At 41.8% G+C, this 21,360-nt stretch overlaps 1 protein-coding gene across 1 annotated transcript in view; it reads left to right on the plus strand.

Annotated features, from left to right (window-relative positions):
- The window catches only part of ank2a (ankyrin 2a, neuronal), a 74,744-nt gene that overhangs the window by 24,215 nt on the left and 29,169 nt on the right, over positions 1 to 21,360 (plus strand). The window contains exons 7-40 of the mRNA XM_047576158.1: positions 78 to 101; positions 569 to 577; positions 1,111 to 1,209; positions 1,462 to 1,560; positions 1,680 to 1,778; positions 1,975 to 2,172; positions 2,626 to 2,724; positions 2,829 to 2,927; positions 3,027 to 3,125; positions 3,332 to 3,529; positions 3,656 to 3,754; positions 3,844 to 3,942; positions 4,296 to 4,493; positions 4,632 to 4,730; positions 5,015 to 5,113; positions 5,211 to 5,309; positions 5,406 to 5,504; positions 5,622 to 5,694; positions 5,882 to 5,932; positions 6,358 to 6,484; positions 6,600 to 6,678; positions 6,769 to 6,872; positions 8,180 to 8,215; positions 9,686 to 9,910; positions 10,029 to 10,127; positions 10,635 to 10,789; positions 10,916 to 11,127; positions 11,224 to 11,431; positions 11,631 to 11,727; positions 11,873 to 12,101; positions 12,351 to 12,476; positions 12,576 to 12,698; positions 12,803 to 12,835; positions 12,927 to 12,948. Of these exons, the coding sequence (XP_047432114.1) occupies positions 78 to 101; positions 569 to 577; positions 1,111 to 1,209; positions 1,462 to 1,560; positions 1,680 to 1,778; positions 1,975 to 2,172; positions 2,626 to 2,724; positions 2,829 to 2,927; positions 3,027 to 3,125; positions 3,332 to 3,529; positions 3,656 to 3,754; positions 3,844 to 3,942; positions 4,296 to 4,493; positions 4,632 to 4,730; positions 5,015 to 5,113; positions 5,211 to 5,309; positions 5,406 to 5,504; positions 5,622 to 5,694; positions 5,882 to 5,932; positions 6,358 to 6,484; positions 6,600 to 6,678; positions 6,769 to 6,872; positions 8,180 to 8,215; positions 9,686 to 9,910; positions 10,029 to 10,127; positions 10,635 to 10,789; positions 10,916 to 11,127; positions 11,224 to 11,431; positions 11,631 to 11,727; positions 11,873 to 12,101; positions 12,351 to 12,476; positions 12,576 to 12,698; positions 12,803 to 12,835; positions 12,927 to 12,948 (3,814 nt within the window). The remainder of the gene's footprint in view (positions 1 to 77; positions 102 to 568; positions 578 to 1,110; positions 1,210 to 1,461; positions 1,561 to 1,679; positions 1,779 to 1,974; positions 2,173 to 2,625; positions 2,725 to 2,828; positions 2,928 to 3,026; positions 3,126 to 3,331; positions 3,530 to 3,655; positions 3,755 to 3,843; positions 3,943 to 4,295; positions 4,494 to 4,631; positions 4,731 to 5,014; positions 5,114 to 5,210; positions 5,310 to 5,405; positions 5,505 to 5,621; positions 5,695 to 5,881; positions 5,933 to 6,357; positions 6,485 to 6,599; positions 6,679 to 6,768; positions 6,873 to 8,179; positions 8,216 to 9,685; positions 9,911 to 10,028; positions 10,128 to 10,634; positions 10,790 to 10,915; positions 11,128 to 11,223; positions 11,432 to 11,630; positions 11,728 to 11,872; positions 12,102 to 12,350; positions 12,477 to 12,575; positions 12,699 to 12,802; positions 12,836 to 12,926; positions 12,949 to 21,360) is intronic.

Raw genomic sequence — 21,360 nt, forward strand, 5'->3', positions numbered from 1 at the left:
GAGTTAAATAAGTGTCATCCTTTCCTTAACAACCCTACACCCTGTCCCTCCTTTCTCTTTCCACGCACCCTAACCAGATGATGGTCAATAGAACCACAGAGGTACACCGACTCCTTACCTCTGCATATGATTCTGTTTTGCCATCGTTTCCAGCTCTTTTGTCCTGACCTTCCCTCCCGGACTTAACACTTTCCTGACACAGGGAAATCCTGCATGTCTGAATTGTATACTGTTAACACGAATGCACGCAGTCGACTCCGTTGTACTACACGCTGCATGGCTGAAAGTAAAACACAATGTGCCGGAATAATATATCACAGAGAGTTATTGCATTTTATGATAGATGATTTTTCACAGTTACGTTGATTAAAATGAATTGCAGACTTTTTAATACTTAACAATTGAAAGCATTCTAATAAGTTTGTCCTCTTTGCTTATCGCTCTGTTTCTCCTCGTGACCGACAGCATGTGAACTTCTGAGCATGTTGATATAATTGATTTTGTTCTGGTTGAAGCACAATCTTTAAGTTATCTCTGTTTCTTAATTGAATCGCACCATGTCTATCAGAACGGGAAGGTAAGGAGAGAATCCACCTACAATCGTCTATATTGCCGATATTTATATATTTGTAGCTCATATATAAATTTCCATTTGTCCATCTAAGCAGATACACGTAGCTGCCAGGCCACATGTAGTTGCTCTGTGTATTTGACTTTTGGTTTTTAACACCTTTCATTTCGACCTTTTTAGTGTCCAAAAACCAAAAAGTTTAGATGTCTTCACTTCTTTTTTTTTTTTTTTTTATTTTTTTTTTTTTTTAGCAGCCATGGTCCTTGCGGTCCAGCAAGGATTTCTTGTGCACTATGAATTGCATGTGCTATTTTGGGGTTTGCTCATTTTTCATGCTTCTTCTTACACCTTACATTTCTTTTTTCAGCATGCTGCCTCATCATAATGCTGCTTTCATAGAGTCAGCCTTCTTTTCTTCAACCCACAACGTTCTTTCTCTCTTTCTCTCTTTCTGTCTTACCTCACCGGCTGGTTTATGCGTCTCCTCCTTTCCCTCTCACTCTGTCCCTCCCTCCTTTCTCTTTGTCTGTCCTGAACAGAGCGGGTTCACCCCTCTGCACATCGCGGCTCACTATGGTAACGTGAATGTCTCCACCCTGTTGCTGAACAGAGGAGCCGCTGTTGACTTCACGGCCAGGGTAGAGCCCCATTTCTACTTCATAGCGAGCAAATGTTCTCTGTCACACTGGGAATGAGTGACTTGCAGAAAAAAGCATTGCCGTTTACCATCACAATTTTCCATTTTTAAGCTAAGCCTTTGATAACTATACTCTAGCATATTTGCATTTCGTGCATGTTATCGACTGGTAATAGTAATACTACTGCATTAAGTTTGAGGACATGATTTATACTTGAGTACTTGTGGTCAAGGTCCTTTCCTCTCTTCCCAGAATGGAATAACTCCTCTACATGTGGCCTCCAAGAGAGGCAACACCAATATGGTGGCCCTGCTGTTGGACCGAGGAGCCCAGATAGATGCTAAAACAAGGGTGAGACCTGTTATTATTATTTATCACAACTTTCAGCTGGTTAGCTTTCTCTTTGGTCAAAAAAGATGAACAATATATAAATGTGTGAACAACTTGTGTCTGTGCATGTTTTCATTCAGGATGGACTGACACCCCTGCACTGCGCAGCGAGGAGTGGACATGACCCAGCAGTGGAAATTCTGCTGGAGCGAGGAGCCCCCATCTTAGCCAGAACCAAGGTAGGGTATGCCTGCGCCATTAATTGGTCACTAAATAAACAATTTCAAATGTTACCACGGGATACAGTGGTGCGACAATGAAGATATCACATTAACACGTCATTTGAAAGGCGCACAATGTCCCCACTTCTTCCCGCAATTTCTTCACTGTGACGCTTTTCCTGACATATCACGTCTGCCGATGCACCTGTTACAGAACGGACTGTCCCCGCTGCACATGTCAGCCCAGGGCGACCACATGGAATGCGTGAAACTGCTGCTGCAGCACCAGGCGCCTGTTGATGATGTCACGCTGGACTACCTCACAGCGCTGCACGTGGCGGCTCACTGCGGCCACTACAGAGTCACCAAGCTGCTTCTGGACAAGAAGGCCAATCCCAATGCTAGAGCTCTGGTAGGTTATTCAGATAAAAAAAAAAATTAAAACAAAGAAAAGAAAATGCAGTAATACAGACTCATAAATACACACACAAAACTACATTTACAGAGAGAAAAGGCAACAGTAATGGTCACACAGATGATGATGTACTAATATGCCATTTATCAATGTGTAGAACTAATAATATACAGAGGTGTATATATATATATATATATATATATACTGTATATGATGCAATAATTTGAAAGAAAATATGTGGAAATATAATTATGTATGTATATTATGTACTTGTAAGACATAAGATATTAAATATATAATGTTGTATAAGAATATATAGTTGCAACAAGTGTAAGCAGCAGCAGCAGAAACCACAGCGTAGTTGTTGTCATAGAGGAAGCCGTTATTCCCTGTACACTGTAGAGAAATGTAGTATGTACTTGTTGATTCCTCTCATACTCTTTCTCCCAGAATGGTTTTACTCCTCTCCACATCGCCTGTAAGAAGAACAGAGTGAAGGTGATGGAACTGCTGGTCAAATATGGCGCATCCATCCAAGCAATTACTGAGGTGAGATGTCCTGGTTGCAGGTTTAAATGCAACATCTCTCTCAGATTTTTTGGTAAATTTGGATTCACTGCCCTTCTTGAATCTCTCTGCCTTCTTTCTTCTAGTCTGGCCTGACTCCGATCCACGTAGCTGCTTTCATGGGTCACCTCAACATTGTTCTACTCCTGCTGCAGAATGGAGCCTCACCAGATGTCCGTAACATTGTGAGTAGTAATCGCCGTTACGTTTCACGGTGCAGCTGTTCTTAGATGCGTTTGTCATTCATTAATGCTCATAAATGTTCTGTCTTTGCATCTCATCAGCGTGGTGAGTCAGCTCTCCACATGGCAGCACGGGCAGGTCAGATGGAAGTGGTCCGCTGTTTGCTGAGAAACGGAGCATTGGTGGACGCCGTGGCCAGGGTGAGTCAGCTCCTGGCACCAGTGCCTGAGCACGTGGCTGGGAGTTATTCCCTGTTGACAGAAAATAAGTACATTTAATTACTTGAGTGCACAAACATTCACATAACTCATGTCACGGCCTCAGCTCCAGCTGCAAGAAATCTTCTACATTTTTCTTCTACATGACTGCTTCATTTGTCTTTGTACTTTTTCCCCCTCAACCACAGGAGGATCAGACCCCGCTCCACATTGCATCCCGTTTAGGGAAAACAGATATTGTCCAGCTACTTCTGCAGCACATGGCACACCCAGATGCCGCCACCACGAATGGATACACGCCTTTACACATTTCAGCCAGAGAGGGCCAAGTAGAGACTGCTGCTGTGCTACTGGAGGCCGGAGCGTCACACTCAATGGCCACCAAGGTGAGCAGAGAGTGATGGTGTACAGATATAGACAGATAATGTGATCCCCAAACGGATGTGCCTCTTTCGGTGTCCAACCGTTGGGAAATGTATTTTAAATGAAGAACTTCCCCCTTAAATCTGCAGAAGGGATTCACTCCCCTGCACGTAGCCGCAAAATACGGAAGCCTCGATGTAGCCAAACTTCTCCTTCAGCGCAAAGCTCTCCCCGATGATGCCGGCAAGGTGAGCTGAAAACGTGCAGGGGCAGATTCGCGCTCAAGGTTTTGATGAAAACAAAAATATGTAATTTAACGAAATGCTTCTTGTCACAGAATGGTCTAACTCCACTACACGTGGCAGCTCATTATGACAACCAGGAGGTAGCGCTGCTGCTGCTGGATAAAGGAGCGTCCCCTCATGCTACTGCCAAGGTTAGAAGAAGGATCTCAAAGGACAGAAAAACTTGAGACACTCACACTATTTATACGTGATACCTTGAGGTGTAGTTTACTTTTCAGTGAGCAGTTTCCTCGACCCACTGCAACTCACTGAGCCCATAGAATATCTTGCCGTCTTGTTTATAACAAGCTCCAAAGACTCAGTGAACACCAACACAGATGGGCATAATGCACTCTTATATAGGCACAAAGCACGTTCAGTTGTAGGCATCTGTGGCATATTTGCACAGTAGTGTAAAACTGTAATGTGACGTTACGAAGCTCTTCCTCATTGCTTTTCGGATCATTATCACAGCGTTTAACCGCTAAACTTTCTCTGTGTCCAGAATGGCTACACTCCTCTCCACATCGCCGCCAAAAAGAACCAAAAGAACATTGCATCGGCGCTGCTGGAGTACGGAGCAGAGACCAATGCGCTAACCAAGCAGGGAGTCAGCCCTCTGCATCTGGCAGCCCAGGAAGGACACTCTGAGATGGTCAGCCTGTTGCTGGGAAAAGGAGCTCACGTCAACACCGCCACCAAGGTCACACAGAGATTTTAGCGCCGTCGTTGTGTTCGCAGTTCGATTACAAGTCACCCCTCCAGAATGTGAAACGAGCGGCAGTGACGTAAACAGTTTGGTTTATTTATGCGTTCACTCATGTCCCTTTATGTGTTACAGAATGGACTGACTCCCCTGCATCTCGCAGCCCAGGAAGACAGGGTTAACGCAGCGGAAGTACTAGCCAAGCGTGACGCCAACTTGGACCAGCAAACTAAAGTACAAACATATACACTCGTGCATGTAAACACAAAAGGCATACACACACAAAATCTAGTCAATGCCTGTTCACTGCACCAGCTGAGCCTACTGCCTATCTGCCACCTACTAGTTTTATAGAGGTATAACAATGTATATGGTATAAGTTGTGTGGGTTTTGTAACTTTAACTATTTTCTAAATTTGCTGTAACTGAGCAAAAAAAAAAATATAATAATAGTAATAATCATTTAAGAAGTGATTGGAAATAATAGCATATTTCTCTCTTGCTCCTCCTCCACACAGCTTGGATATACTCCTCTGATTGTGGCATGCCACTATGGAAATGTCAAGATGGTCAACTTCCTGTTACAGCAAGGTGCCAGCGTCAATGCCAAAACTAAGGTACTGTATTTTAGAATTTGAAACTCAATAAGAATCCCTTTCATTTTAGTTTTTACAGCTACTAAACAAAATGTTTTCATCTTCATGTTGATCACAGAATGGCTACACACCGCTCCACCAGGCGGCACAACAAGGGAACACACACATAATCAACGTGCTACTGCAGCATGGGGCCAAGCCCAACACTACTACAGTGGTAAGACAGAAAAGTGTTTCCTCTACTCTCGTTATTTAAAATGATATTGTGAAACGTTGGGTGAGAACATGGATGCTACGTCTTCCTCTCCGACAGAACGGAAACACGGCTCTGTCGATTGCCAAGCGCCTGGGCTACATCTCCGTGGTGGACACCCTGAAAGTCGTCACAGAGGAGGTCATCACCACGACAACAGTAAGCTTGTGATGCCTTCAGACTCCAAATTTTTTCTTTTTCAATTTCCCTACATTCTCCATTTATCATTCCTCTTATTCTATCTTATTCTACTTCTACGAATGGGTGTAACATCAGACGGTCACAGAGAAACACAAGCTCAATGTTCCAGAGACCATGACTGAGATCCTTGACGTGTCTGATGAAGAGGGTGAGTTACTTTAAACAAAGTTAAGAACACCTTTAAAAACACATTGCAAACATGTTGTTCTGCTACTGCTCTATAACAAGTTCAGTGTATTACTGGCAAAAACATTTCAGCTATGGCAAACGCTAGATATTATAACTTAAAAAATTAGTTTTGTAGCAGTTTTGTCTAAAAACTGTATGTTTTATAGCTCTGAGGCTTGAAGACGAGCCATTATGTGCGATGTCAGTGGCGATGGAAGGTACTCCAAAATTGCTTTTCCAGCTTGGTGTGCAGACAAAAAAAAAAAAAAAGACTCCTGAGAACTGTGTCTTTAGCCTGCTGTTCTCAGTTTTCTAAATCCCGTATTAACTGCACAGAAAGACAATGAAGTTGATGTGGGTGTGTTTTGTTGTGGTGCAATTTACAGTTTCTTTGTGTCTCAATGGAAATTCAGTGGAGTGTGCACCATTGGCACTAACTGGTGGAAACTAACACCTTGAAGATTTTGGCGGATGTTGTCTCCAAAATTAAATTCAGTCCCCCTAACCAAACCAGTGATCTCAGGGTGTTAAATTATAATTATTTAATCAATAAATAGATGCAGAAAAGATCCAGTATTTTTCCTAACGCTGACAAAAAGAGCTGCTGGTATTTTTTGTGTTTAACGTTATGTCCGTTTTCCAGGTGAGGACACGATGACTGGTGATGGAGGAGAGTATCTGAGAGCGGAGGATCTCCGGGAGCTGGGGGATGATTCCCTTCCAGGACACTACCTGGATGGCTTCAGCGACATGAGTCACAACCTGGACAGGTCAAAACAGCATTGTTGGCGTTCACGTGTGAAATCACTTCTTCTTCTGTTTGATGTGCACCTACAGTCAAACCGATACATGCAGAGAGACTCATCCACCTTGGTTTCCCAACAGGCTTCATCTTACTCCCATTCACCAAAGTTTCCACCAGAGAGAGGGAGTTCTCATCGATGAAATGTTTACGAGTCAGCAGGTGAGGACAGAGCTTAACTGAAAGTTTATGGTGTGCGCTGGCGGCATCGTGGTCGCTCCAACCAACCTGTCGGTGTCTGCTGCGTTGCAGGTGTCGGCACTGTCGAGAGAGCACGACAAGGAATCGTACCGCCTTAGCTGGGGCGCCGAGCACCTCGATAACGTCGTGCTGTCCTCCAGTCTGCTGCACTCTGGGTAGACAAACACACATTCTCACATGCAATTCCGCAAGTTCTTTGTGCAAAAGTGAATCCGAATTCACACATTCGTAGTCAGGTTTCCATCAAGTCTGCAGGTACTGGGGGTTGTCCCCAGCAGTGTACTCTCTGTGGACTTCGAAGGAGCCCACTTTGCTTAAGAAGTCACTCACAATCCAGCTAAACACATGGAAAAATAAAGCTTCACTAGGCATTCTGTCCATATGTCTTATGACTCAGACGATGCCTGCACTATTTGTCAACTTTTTAGTGAAATCTACTACTTTTTTTTATTTTTTATTTAACGTCAGTCAAAATATGACAATGGGAAAATAGCAGTGACTGGCTTAAACGTTGTCTGGCCTAAATTGCCAGTAGCAATGCCGTTGAATGAAGCGTTCAGGGATTTCAGTTGAGCTGCATGAAAACACACGAATGCTTTAAGCCTCAAAGTGAGTTTGATCCTCTCTCCACCCAGCACCCGTGCAGATTTGACATGCCGGCGATGAGCACATTGTTGTATATATGAAAACTCAGTCTGCACATCTGCAGGGTGGACATTTGGATTCAGGCTAAGGGCCCTATTTTAGTGTGCAAAGCTGCAGTGTCTCTTGGATGTATAAACTATGGGGTTGTCTCCAAATGCATCTTTTGTTTTATTTATTTATTTTTTATCACACACTGTGCGTGCAGCGCCACAACACGACTCTAACCGACTCTAAAGTTGCTTCACCAATCACAACATGTATTTTTAAAACAATGATTTGAATGTTTGTTGATTTGTTTTCAATGGACATATATTGTGCAAAGTTAAAGACATGTTCTCCTCCAAAATAACAACAATGCACTTTCCCAGTGCCTCATTTCAGGGAACCTCCTACGTGTTTGCAGCTGCTCACTCACCTGTGCATTCAGTCTGGCTTGTGCAGGTCATCACACAAACATAGGGCCCTAAACAGTGTTCATTATATCTTGACGTGGAGATTCCATCTCTCACATACTTTTCTTTGTTGTTAGGTGTATGTGTGTGTCACTTCCAAGTCAATTTAATTTGTCCTTGCATTATTTTCCACTCCTTCACATCTGTGGTTTTTACTCTTCTTGCTTGTTTTTTTTTTTTTTTATCTTTACTGCTGTGTATTCTTATGTGTGGTCACTTTTGTCTCATCTTTACTCACTGTTTATTCTCTCTTTCTCTTGGTGTGTATCCTCTTGGTGTTGCTTCTCTCTCCATCCCTTCTCTTGTCCGTGTTTGTGAACGTGTGCGTGCCGCTGTGTGTTCGTTTGGTTGTGTTCTGCTGCTAGCCGCTCCTCTCCATGCCTAGACCATGACAACAGCAGGTGATACTCTTTGTTTTGGCTTCTCTACTTTCTGTCCTTGTTTTTCTCCCCCTCAGTCACTCTTAAATAACCTTCTCATTCTCATTCGTCTTGCATGACTTTTTTTGTAAGGCATGGCTTCACCTTGTATTGTTCACTAGAGAGGCTCTAACCAGTTTCTTTCTTTTGATACAGATACTGACTTCTTGAATCTTGAGCATCAAAATGAAAACACAGTATTACAGTTTTTATATGGTAGTGGGAGTGCGGAGGAGGTTGTTTATTACAGCTTAAATTGAACTGGATAGTCCTTAAAGGCCGAGGTTGTTATTCTTTGTTTAATTATTGATTTAAAATGTTGTAAATCAGTAAAGTGGCCGTCCAACTTCCACATCCAGCCAAGTCAGCTGGTTTTTCCCATCTTGAACTGTTGTGCCATGAATAAAATGTTCAGTATTCCACAAAATAACTGGTTTAGTAAATGCTACGCACTATATTTATTTTGTTGTATTTATTTGTAGATTAACCTCCCGAGGCCCAAGCATTTGTATGGAATGCAAGTTAATTTCTTTAAGATAAGATAAGATTAAGATCTTCCGGTATTTGGGATTAGTAGGACCTAAGAAGTTTAAAACAAAAGCGTCATCTTTGAACTAAAAGTATTCTTTGAAAGAAATTATGTAGACATAGAGATTATTTCAGTGTATATTACAATTTAAGTCACCAATGAGTACCAAAATATAAAACTAGAAACAGTGAAATCCCAACGTTCTCAAACAAGTCATATCAAACTAGAAAAGCTAATAAGCATAAATAAACAAGTGCATTCACCCTTCACTAGCAAGACAAAAGTGTCTCTTTATGTAGGCAACAGGTCTAAATGGAGCAGAATAAGTTGCCACAAACCTAAAATATAGTGTCCCCATATGAGGATGCCGGGTCTCAGGAGGTTGATACATATTTGGTGCAGCAGTGAGTATTTTCATGGACCAGAGCAGCAGCCGGACTAGACAGTGTAGTACTAAACAACCTGTAATAAAGTCAGATATAACCGTGCAATAAGAAGAATTTAGAATACCGGCCACATTATGATCCCTTGTAGGTCTCCATTCCATGTTGTGATGGCCTCCCATATTTTTTTGTAACTTCACACACTTGTGAACATTTCATACACAGAAAATCTACCCAGAAATCCTGCTTGCCTGAAGACATGCAACCATCATTCACACCTATTCGCTCATGCTCTCCTCAATATAGAATCTTGTTCACTGTCCTCCTCCTTGCTTGCCTGTCTTGCAAGTTAAATCTGAAAGGAATGAATTTGAATTGAGCATTATTTACAGAGTCCTTCCTGTTGTTATGTCTACTCAGGTCAAAAAAACAGCCCTTCTTTTTTGCTTCGTTTGCCTTACCTGCATGAAGGTTCATAGACAGACTATATCTCTGTGTCTTTAGAAAGCAGTTCATCCATTACTGGGTGTTTTTCTTTAGCTTCCTGGTCAGCTTCATGGTAGACGCCAGAGGCGGAGCTATGCGTGGTTGTCGCCACAATGGTCTGCGAATCATTGTGCCCCCAAGAAAGTGTTCTGCGCCTACACGGGTGACGTGCAGGCTGGTGAAGAGGCATCGGCTGGCCTCCATGCCCCCCATGGTGGAGGGAGAGGGGTTGGCTGGTCGCATCATAGAAGTGGGACCCACCGGAGCCCAGTTCCTGGGGTGAGTGTGGGTTTGTTCGTGGGTTCGTGTTTGAGTGTGGCTTGTGTGACTGCGTTTATACAGTTGTGTGGTGTGTTCATACTTTCTTCTCCACTCCTCTGTGCTGCGTACGGATCAGTAAGCTCCACCTTCCCACAGCTCCACCCCCTCTGAATGAGGGTGAGAGCCTGGTCAGTCGCATCCTGCAGTTGGGTCCTCCAGGAACCAAGTTCCTCGGGTAGGACCACGGAACCCTGAAATCCTGGTCACCTATATATTTGCCAGTGTCCACCTTAGGCTACATGCTTTTTAAGTTTTTCCACGATATGCTTTTGGATTAATTTATTTTAATTTTGTTACTCCCTTTGTTTCTTGGTGCTATATTAGTTTAAGTCTTTATCTGAATCCACCTGACTTGTGTGTTTTTAAGTTACCTTCACCCTTCCCCCTGTCTACTCTGCACCTCTACCCCAGTCTTGTTTCTATTAAGGTTCTGTTCTTGTGGTGTGGAGTGGATGTTCCTGTTACATTTTTGTGTTTTTTCAGTGTGACTATTTGTGTTACTCAGCATGAGATGCTCACATTCAAATCATAGGTTTTTCTTTGTTCTGCTTGCAAGGTGTATGTCAACCCAAGCACCATATTATTTTCTCAGTTTTTCGCAGAAGTCAACCCCTGGCAAACTTGTACCGCAAATTTACTTCCAAGTGCAGATTTTATTTGACTATCTTGTCACCCCTTTTAGGCCTGTGATTGTAGAAATCCCCCATTTTGCTGCTCTGCGGGGCACAGAGAGAGAGCTTGTGATCTTGAGGAGTGAAACGGGGGAGAGCTGGAAGGAACACCACTGTGACTTCACTGAAGAGGAGCTGAACCAGATACTCAACGGCATGGATGAAAGTAAGATAACGCAACTGAATCATGACATGCCAGAACAGAAAATTTAACAAAAAATGACATAAACAGGCTATAGTACTGTAGTGTAAATGTATTTTTAATACTTTATATATATATCTGTCTTCCCAGAACTTGATTCCCCTGAGGAGCTGGAGAAGAAAAGAATATGCCGCATCATCACCAGAGACTTCCCACAATATTTTGCTGTGGTGTCAAGGATAAAGCAGGACAGTCATTTGATTGGTCCAGAGGGCGGAGTCCTAAGTAGTACTCTCGTGCCCCAGGTCCAGGCTGTCTTCCCTGAAGGAGCCCTTACTAAGAAGATAAGAGTTGGCCTACAGGTACTTACAGTGCATTTCTTCATTACTCATGTATCAATAGACTGCTCAAATTTAAGGCAGCCTAAATAGTTTATACCCTTTTGTACCTTGTCCTAGGCTCAGCCAATTGATGTTGAGCTGGTGAGAAAGACTCTCGGCAACAAAGCCACATTCAGCCCAATCGTCACACTGGAGCCAAGAAGGAGGAAGTTCCACAAACCGATCACCATGACGATCCCCATTCCCAAGACCTCCAACAGTGACGGGCCAGGCGCAGTATTCAGCGGGGAGACGCCCACTTTACGATTGCTCTGCAGTATCACAGGTAAGTCGAGGGAGTAATGAATCCCCGTATCAGCAAACAATAGAAGTTGTCGTCAAGTTGTTGACTCGGTTTTGCTTCCAGCAGCGTATGTCGGATTAGCAACAGCGTAAACTGTTGTATTTTCCCTTTCTAAAAAAGTGCAACAAATGTGTGAATCCCTGTAACAGGTTGGGTAACAAATCCCACTTCTGTGTCTCAGGTGGAACCACTCCTGCCCAATGGGAGGACATCACCGGCTCCACACCTCTCACCTTTGTTAACCAATGTGTTTCCTTTACAACAAACGTGTCGGCACGGTAAATCCTTTTTATTTTTTGACTGATATCTGACATTTTTATATTAGCTCTGCAATCCTCTTTCAAGCTCAGATTTTTTTATGTATTTATTTATTTTTGCTAATCTGTGTTAGTTACTAACTATAAGTCTCTTTCATATTTATAGGTTCTGGCTGATAGACTGCCGTCAGGTCCAGGAGTCTGTTAGTTTTGGTTCTCAGCTGTACAGAGAAATCATCTGTGTCCCATACATGGCTAAGTTTGTCATTTTTGCTAAGACTCTGGACCCCATTGAGGCACGCCTGCGCTGTTTCTGCATGACGGATGACAAGATGGACAAGACCTTGGAGCAGCAGGAGAACTTCACTGAAGTGGCCCGCAGTCGAGATGTTGAGGTGCAGTTCGATGAGGGGGGATAGATTATGACGTAATTCTTGATGTGTCAGTACCCATAACCCATAATGCAGAGCAAAAAAACAGAAGCAGATTATAAAGAAAGTGTAGCGAAACCTTAGGGGTGTAGGAAATGAAACTTGTATCTAAAGAAGTTAGAACAGACAAAAATCTACCAATTAATTCCTCGTAACAGAGGTTCTTGTTAGACGGTAATGATTTTTTTTGTGTTGCAACATATCAACATACAGGTACTGGAGGGAAAACCTATATTTGCTGACTGTTTTGGAAATCTGGTGCCTCTTACCAAGAGTGGACAGCACCACGTGTTCAGTTTCTTTGCCTTTAAAGAGAACAGACTGGCCCTCTTTATTAAGGTACCGCTATACAGGCATTGTGTCCACATCTTACACTTTAGAGTTTCAGAAATCCAAATATATGCAGTCCATTGACTGATTTGTTGCGTTAATGAGCAGATAAGAGACACAGCACAGGAGCCATGTGGTCGCTTGTCCTTCACCAAGGAACCACGCACATACCGCAGTCTTAACCACAATGCTATCTGCAACTTGAACATCACCCTCCCTACGTACTCAAAGGTCAGTCTGAATATCTTGAATTTGCGTTTCTATATTTAAAGTAAGTTATTCTCAGGTGCATGAACTGCATTGTTGTTTGCTCTTTGTTTTATTCCTTTCTTCAGGAGTCTGATTCAGACCAAGATGCAGACGAGGAGGTAAATAAAGTTTGTTTGATACAACTGTACATTGCATGGAAAGGCTGTCGTAGCTAACTGTAATATTTGATATTGTCTTTTTGTTTTGCAGAGTGAGAAGAGTGACAAGAAATGTAAGTTATTTATGTCTCATGTTTGGATTGTCAGGTTAGTTTGGATTGTCAGTTTACAACACATTCAGTATTTATAGTTAAATAAATATGTATATATAATTTTCTTTACAAAACAACACAGTCTAGGCTGAAGACACATTCCTTGATTGACATGCAATTACTGGTCATAAAGGTTGCGAACTATTAGTTTAGAAATATAACAACCTGTATGTGCTGATCTATACATGTTACCTTTCCTTTAGTTTAACCCTGCTCAACCCCGCTCTACTAACACTGTGTGTAGTTACATGTTTGGCACTAGCAGCTATGCTACGGCTCCCCTCACTTCAAACTCCACCGACTATCTCCTCCCTGTTAGCGTTTTAAGTTTCTGCATTTACTTTGACCTTTTCCTTTTTTAATTAATTCTATATGGTCAAAACATTATTATTTTTAAATCCATGTGGAATTCTTTGGATAGTCAGGATAAGAGGAAATTCAAAAATAAATATATATATATTGTTTTGTATTTAAGAAATATTATTTTTGACCAGATATATTTTTCTTTCATTTCTTCTCTATTTACATACATTTTTACCAGTGGCATGTTGGTTGCATGTTAATTTTAGTCATCCATTGTCTTCATTGTCATTGTCCTCATTATTCATTTATTAGTATTTACCTCAAATACACATTTATTTTTCATTTACCCACCTTCATGTCTAGATGCATTCATGCATAATTGAGTTATACTTTAAGTCAGTTTTGCATTATTTTTACATCACTAATTTATTCCTGTATGTAAACTAGTAACACAAGGTTAATGCTAATTACTAATGCTAATAATTTTAACTTAAGTTTCCAATTGCTTCTAGATACAATTTTTTGTAAAAACCTGTTAAACAAACAAAAAAACAGTAACAGGTATACTGTTATTTGACATTTATTGCCCATCTGAAACCTTGTCAAAATGTTTAAGTTGTGGGCAGACATGACTATTTATAACTTCAGCAATCTTGAGAAGTTTTGTTTGTCTGGTATCCTTGTTCCATTTCATTCCCTACGTAGGTCTCTACGTAGGTCTCTCTTCCATTTGGTTCCTTTGTATATTTTGTGTTTGAAGTTTATGAATATATATACTCAAACAAATTAGATTAAATATTACTCTCGTCTACATTTGACCCGTTTTGTTACTCCTTCTGGCTTTGCTTGTGCTGTTGCTGCTCTACTCCCCTTCAAACTCTTCTGGACTTCTTTGTCATCTTCTTTTTGGCCTTCTTTTCAAGACTCCTCTATTATCTGCCTTGTCAGTCTTCTTCTTACGCTGTGAACTGAAGATGGATTTTTGATGCCATTGCCTTGATGACAGTTTTGTGATGTCTCTCTTTCCCACTTCATTTGTCCCTTGTGTTCTTTGCCCTTTTTGGTTATGATATTTTTTATATTGAAGATGATGAATCTGAATCAACTGAGACATTCTCCCCGAGAACTTACCACCCTCTTGACCCTGCCACACTTGCAAGCCCGGATCTCCTGTCAGACATGTCGGACATTAAAATACCTGCTGCTTTTATCGCAGATGCATATGAAGAGAGAGCTGATGCTAGGAGGTTGGGGGAAAAAGAGTATTTGTTGAAAGGCAGGCCAGAAAAGTCTGGAGAAAGTGAAAAAGACTGGGTAAACACCAGCAGACAGAAGACGCAACAAGATGCTGCTAAAGATGATAAATATTCATTCTATGATGCAAAGGCTGGCGAGGAATCAGTGTTTAGCATTGAGACACATGATTTAGGTAGATCTGACACGGGGGTCAGAAATATGAAAAGCATGGCTTCACAACTCAGCATGGACATGGACATGGAAGAATACATGGAACAGAGGCCAGTTATGACATGTAGTTCTCAAGAAGATCTCCTCCAAGATAGTCCTGAACATAGTATTGTAAAGCGTGATGGCAAACGGCGACCCCCTGATATCAAGAAACCTATTAGGAAGAAACTTAGGGACAGAGAGCGTTCTGGGTGTAGCAGCTCTGAGGGAGAGCTGGAAAGGATGAGTTCTGTGGAATCTTTGGATGATGATGCTCTTCTTAAAGACAACAGCCTTGTAACCAACCCAGTCATGGATCCTCCAGCTTCTCCTTTAGTGGTGGAAACACCCATAGGATCTATAAAGGACAAAGTTAAAGCTTTACAGAGCAAAGCTGAAGAGGAGATGCAAAAGAATACTAAATTTCCTTATGAGACAAAGTCTTCTGCCCCAACAACAAAGACCGTAGAAGGTGTCATGCCAGATCTTCCCACAGTTCCCAAATCTCCCAGATCTCAGACAGAAAGATTAGAGGAGACTATGTCTGTGAAGGAGCTCATGAAAGCATTCCAAACTGGGCAAGACCCATCAAAAAATAAATCTGGACTTTTTGAACACAAAGCAATGGATTCCCCTTGTGTTTCAATGTTGAAATCTGAATCAGAAGATTCTGAAGAGATGCTGGCAGCTGAACAGAGACCTACACAGGATCCAGAATTGCATAGTCAAGCTGAGAGACTCACAATTGTTCATTCACAAAGCGATGACTACATGTATGACAATACAGACCAAAAAAATCAGTCGCTAAGTATATTCAGAGAAGATTCTGGTGAATCTCTTTCAGATGGTTCCCATTTGAAAAACACAGTAAAGTTTGATGATACAGTTCAAATTGCAGCTGGAGGCATTAACCCACAGAGAGAGGTGCCAGAGAACAAGCCTGCTTCTGTAAAGGAGCTGATGAAAACATTCCAAACTGGACAGAAAGACAAAACTAAGCCAGCTGAGTCTCTTGAACACCAAACCATGACTTCAAGTATTTCAGTGTTGAAATCTGAATCAGAAGATTCTAAAGAGATGCAGGAAACTGAACAACAACCTACACTGGGGCAAGGGTCACAAAGCCAAGCAAAGAAAATCACAATGGTCAATTTACAGAGTAATGCCAACATATGTGACAACACGGATTTAGAAGATAAACCAGTTAGTATACTCAGAGAAAATTCTCGTGAATCTCTGTTAACTACAGATGTTTCACGTTTGAAAAAGACGGTCAAATTTGAAGATTCAGTTCAATGTGAAGCTGGAGGCATTAGCCCACAGAGAGAGGTGCCAAGGAATGAGTCTGCATCTGTCAAAGAGTTGATGAAAACATTCCAAACTGGGCAGACAGACCCCAAAACTAAGACTAAGTCTGTTGAACACCAAACTGTAGCTTCATGTATTTCATCACTGATAACCGAATCAGATTCTGAAGAGATGACTACTCCAAAAAGTACTGTAAGTTCACAAAGCCAAGCTAAGGGCATCACTATGGTCCTTTTGCAAAGTGATGCAACCTTACATGACAACACAGATGATGAACCAGTTAGTGCACTCAGAGAAAACTCTCTAGATGATTCGCTGAAGACAGTAAAATTTGATGATTCAGTTCAGTGTGACAGTGGGAGTGTTAGCCCACAGAGAGAGACGGAATTGTCAGAAAACCAGTCTTTGTCTGTTAAGGAGCTGATGAAAACTTTCCAGATTGGGAAAGAATCCTCAAAAACGCAAGTGGTGCTTTCTGATCACAAAGCTATGGCTTCTTCTGTTTCAACAATGAAATCTGATTCAGGAGATTCTGAACAGACACAACTCACTCGAACAAAGACTCCAGAATTACACATACAAACCCAAAGCCCCACCAGTGTTTATGAACCAAGTGAAATTTACAAGAAATATGACCAAACAGAAATATATGATCAAGCACTAAGCTTGATCAGAAATGAGTCACTGTTAAATCCAGGCAGTGCTTTTGGAAAGACAGTAAAACCTTCTGAAACAATGAAGTTTGATGTAAAAGGCGACAGCAACGTGCTTGGGTCATCAGATCAAGACTCCATGTCTGTGAAGGAACTGATGAAAACATTCCAGACAGGACAAGAACCTTTGAAAAGTGGACTAGTTGAATCAGTAAGTCCTTATGAGATTCAGAGACCTGAAGAGAGTCCCACGCCTGAGTCAAAATTGGAAATCCAAATACAGAATAACAAAAATTTCCAATCACAGAAAGATGTTGACCAATATGTAATGTTACAGATCAGCCCTGATCGCAGACCATCTGAGGACTTCAGTGCTGACATAAAGGCTGAACTGGAGGAAAATCTTGAGTACCAGCGGTTCAGACACACATCAACACCTGCAGAAGTCAGCTGTCAGCTGGAGCCACCAGAGAACTTGACTGATCATTCAGATACACATCCAGAATCAGTCCTTAGCCCCTGTTTTAAATCTTATTTCACAGAAGACATAAGTCCTGAGAGTCCCAAGCATGAAGGCATGGCTGAATCTTCAGACACAAGTGTTAATATAAGAACCTCACATTCCAGCTCAGAGGAAGAAGAGCATTCTGAAGAACTCACAGAGATGCACAAAAAGGCCAATGAAAAGCTTGCCTATTCTACAAAAAGAGAAGAAAATTGCATAATACCTTCACTGGAAGAGAGAATTCATGAAGCTAGTAAAGACAATGTATCAGTTGATCATGGCAGCAAACAATCCTTTACACACACTGAGAGTGAAGTAATAGCAGTCAAAATGAAGGAGCCACCACTTCAAGAAATCCACATAAGAAAGCAAAGCCAGGCCTCCACAGAAGAAACAGATATGTCAGGAATGGAGTTCTTAATGAAGGGGGACTTGGTTGAATGTCTAAAAGCTAAGCCCGTGGAAAGGCAGCCATCAGAAGACGATACAGTTCAGGAAAAGTTTGAACAAATTATTTTAACAAGGGGTAAAACTGAAGAAATTCTCACATTTACCACAAATGAAAATAAAGGTAAAATAATGGATGAAGCAACCCTAGACTCAGACTGTGCAACTATTGAAGACCACACGTTTATATTTGGACATGAAAGGGAAGTGCCTGGGATAAATGTGGTGGGGCATGAACAGATGCAGTCTAATATGACTGAAGTCAAAGAACTAACACCAATGTCCTTTTTGGAGACTCCATTCCAAGAAGTTTGCACTGAGAGAAGTATTCACCAACAACAGAATACAACTGAGAAGAATATGTCTGGCATGATGTCACTTCTTAGTACTGACTTAGATCAATACCTCAAGGAAACACCAGTGACCAGACAACGCCATGGAGTAGAGGATCTAGTCCATGAGACCTATGAACAAAGGATACTGAAAAGTGAAGATTTTGGAGACCAGATAGGGGAAGAGACAAAGGGACACCTTCCAAATGATGTAGTTGGAGTCGAAGAACTAACACCAACGTCCATGTTGGAGTCTCCATTCCAAGAAGCTTACATTGAGAGAAACATACACCAACAACAGACTAAAACTGAGAAGAATATGTCTGGCATGATGTCACTTCTTAGTACTGACCTAGATCAATACCTCAAGGAAACGCCAGTGACCAGACAACGCCATGGAGTAGAGGATCTAGTCCATGAGACCTGTGAACAAAGGATACTGAAAAGTGAAGATTTAGAAGACCAGATAGGGGAAGAGACAAAGGGACACCTGCAAAATGATGAAGTTGGAGTTGAAGAACTAACACCAACGTCCCTGTTGGAGTCTCCATTCCAAGAAGCTTACATTGAGAGAAATATACACCAACAACAGACTGAAACTGAGAAGAATATGTCTGGCATGATGTCACATCTTAGTACTGACTTAGATCAATTCCTCAAGGAAACACCAGTGACCAGACAAAGCCATGCAGAAGAGGATCTAGTCCATGAGAGCTGTGAACAAAGGATACTGAAAAGTGAAGATTTAGAAGACCAGATAGGGGAAGAGACAAAGGGACACCTGCAAAATGATGAAGTTGGAGTTGAAGAACTAACACCAACGTCCACGTTGGAGTCTCCATTCCAAGAAGCTTACATTTTGAGAAACATACAGCAACAACAGACTGAAACTGAGAAGGATATGTCTGGCATGATGTCACTTCTTAGTACTGACTTAGATCAATTCCTCAAGGAAACACCAGTGACCAGACAAAGCCATGCAGAAGAGGATCTAGTCCATGAGACCTGTGAACAAAGGATACTGAAAAGTGAAGATTTAGAAGACCAGATAAGGGAAGAGACAAAGGGACACCTGCAAAATGATGAAGTTGGAGTTGAAGAACTAACACCAACGTCCATGTTGGAGTCTCCATTCCAAGAAGCTTACATTGAGAGAAACATACACCAACAACAGACTGAAACTGAGAAGAATATGTCTGGCATGATGTCACTTCTTAGTACTGACTTAGATAAATACCTCAAGGAAACACCAGTGACCAGACAATGGCATGGAGTAGAGGATCTAGTCCATGAGAGCTGTGAAAAAAGGATACTGAAAAGTGAAGATTTAGAAGACCAGATAGGGGAAGAGACAAAGGGACACCTGCAAAATGATGAAGTTGGAGTTGAAGAACTAACACCAACGTCCATGTTGGAGTCTCCATTCCAAGAAGCTTACATTGAGAGAAACATACAGCAACAACAGACTGAAACTGAGAAGGATATGTCTGGCATGATGTCACTTCTTAGTACTGACTTAGATAAATACCTCAAGGAAACACCAGTGACCAGACAACGCCATGGAGTAGAGGATCTAGTCCATGAGACCTGTGAACAAAGGATACTGAAAGGTGAAGATTTAGAAGACCAGGTAAGGGAAGAGGCAAAGGGACACCTTCCAAATGATGTAGTTGGAGTCGAAGAACTGACACCAACGTCCATGTTGGAGTCTCCATTCCAAGAAGCTTACATTGAGAGAAACATACACCAACAACAGACTAAAAATGAGAAGAATATGTCTGGCATGATGTCACTTCTTAGTACTGACTTAGATCAATTCCTCAAGGAAACACCAGTGACCAGACAACGCCATGGAGTAGAGGATCTAGTCCATGAGACCTGTGAACAAAGGATACTGAAAAGTGAAGATTTAGAAGACCAGATAGGGAAGAGACAAAGGGACACCTGCAAAATGATGAAGTTGGAGTTGAAGAACTAACACCAACGTCCCTGTTGGAGTCTCCATTCCAAGAAGCTTACATTGAGAGAAACATACAGCAACAACAGACTGAAACTGAGAAGGATATGTCTGGCATGATGTCACATCTTAGTACTGACTTAGATCAATTCCTCAAGGAAACACCAGTGACCAGACAACGCCATGCAGAAGAGGATCTAGTCCATGAGAGCTGTGAACAAAGGATACTGAAAAGTGAAGATTTAGAAGACCAGATAGGGGAAGAGACAAAGGGACACCTGCAAAATGATGAAGTTGGAGTTGAAGAACTAACACCAACGTCCCTGTTGGAGTCTCCATTCCAAGAAGCTTACATTGAGAGAAACATACAGCAACAACAGACTGAAACTGAGAAGGATATGTCTGGCATGATGTCACATCTTAGTACTGACTTAGATCAATTCCTCAAGGAAACACCAGTGACCAGACAACGCCATGGAGTAGAGGATCTAGTCCATGAGACCTGTGAACAAAGGATACTGAAAAGTGAAGATTTAGAAGACCAGATAGGGGAAGAGACAAAGGGACACCTGCAAAATGATGAAGTTGGAGTTGAAGAACTAACACCAACGTCCCTGTTGGAGTCTCCATTCCAAGAAGCTTACATTGAGAGAAACATACAGCAACAACAGACTGAAACTGAGAAGGATATGTCTGGCATGATGTCACATCTTAGTACTGACTTAGATCAATTCCTCAAGGAAACACCAGTGACCAGACAACGCCATGCAGAAGAGGATCTAGTCCATGAGAGCTGTGAACAAAGGATACTGAAAAGTGAAGATTTAGAAGACCAGATAGGGGAAGAGACAAAGGGGCACCTGCAAAATTATGAAGTTGGAGTTGAAGAACTAACACCAACGTCCATGTTGGAGTCTCCATTCCAAGAAGCTTACATTGAGAGAAACATACAGCAACAACAGACTGAAACTGAGAAGGATATGTCTGGCATGATGTCACTTCTTAGTACTGACTTAGATCAATTCCTCAAGGAAACACCAGTGACCAGACAAAGCCATGCAGAAGAGGATCTAGTCCATGAGACCTGTGAACAAAGGATACTGAAAAGTGAAGATTTAGAAGACCATATAGGGGAAGAGACAAAGGGGCACCTGCAAAATGATGAAGTTGGAGTTGAAGAACTAACACCAACGTCCATGTTGGAGTCTCCATTCCAAGAAGCTTACATTGAGAGAAACATACACCAACAACAGACTGAAACTGAGAAGAATATGTCTGGCATGATGTCACTTCTTAGTACTGACTTAGATAAATACCTCAAAGAAACACCAGTGACCAGACAACGCCATGGAGTAGAGGATCTAGTCCATGAGACCTATGAACAAAGGATACTGAAAAGTGAAGATTTAGAAGACCAGATAC

The sequence above is a fragment of the Mugil cephalus genome, chromosome 2 (genome assembly GCF_022458985.1).
Source record: "Mugil cephalus isolate CIBA_MC_2020 chromosome 2, CIBA_Mcephalus_1.1, whole genome shotgun sequence".
NCBI classification, from domain to species: domain Eukaryota; kingdom Metazoa; phylum Chordata; class Actinopteri; order Mugiliformes; family Mugilidae; genus Mugil; species Mugil cephalus.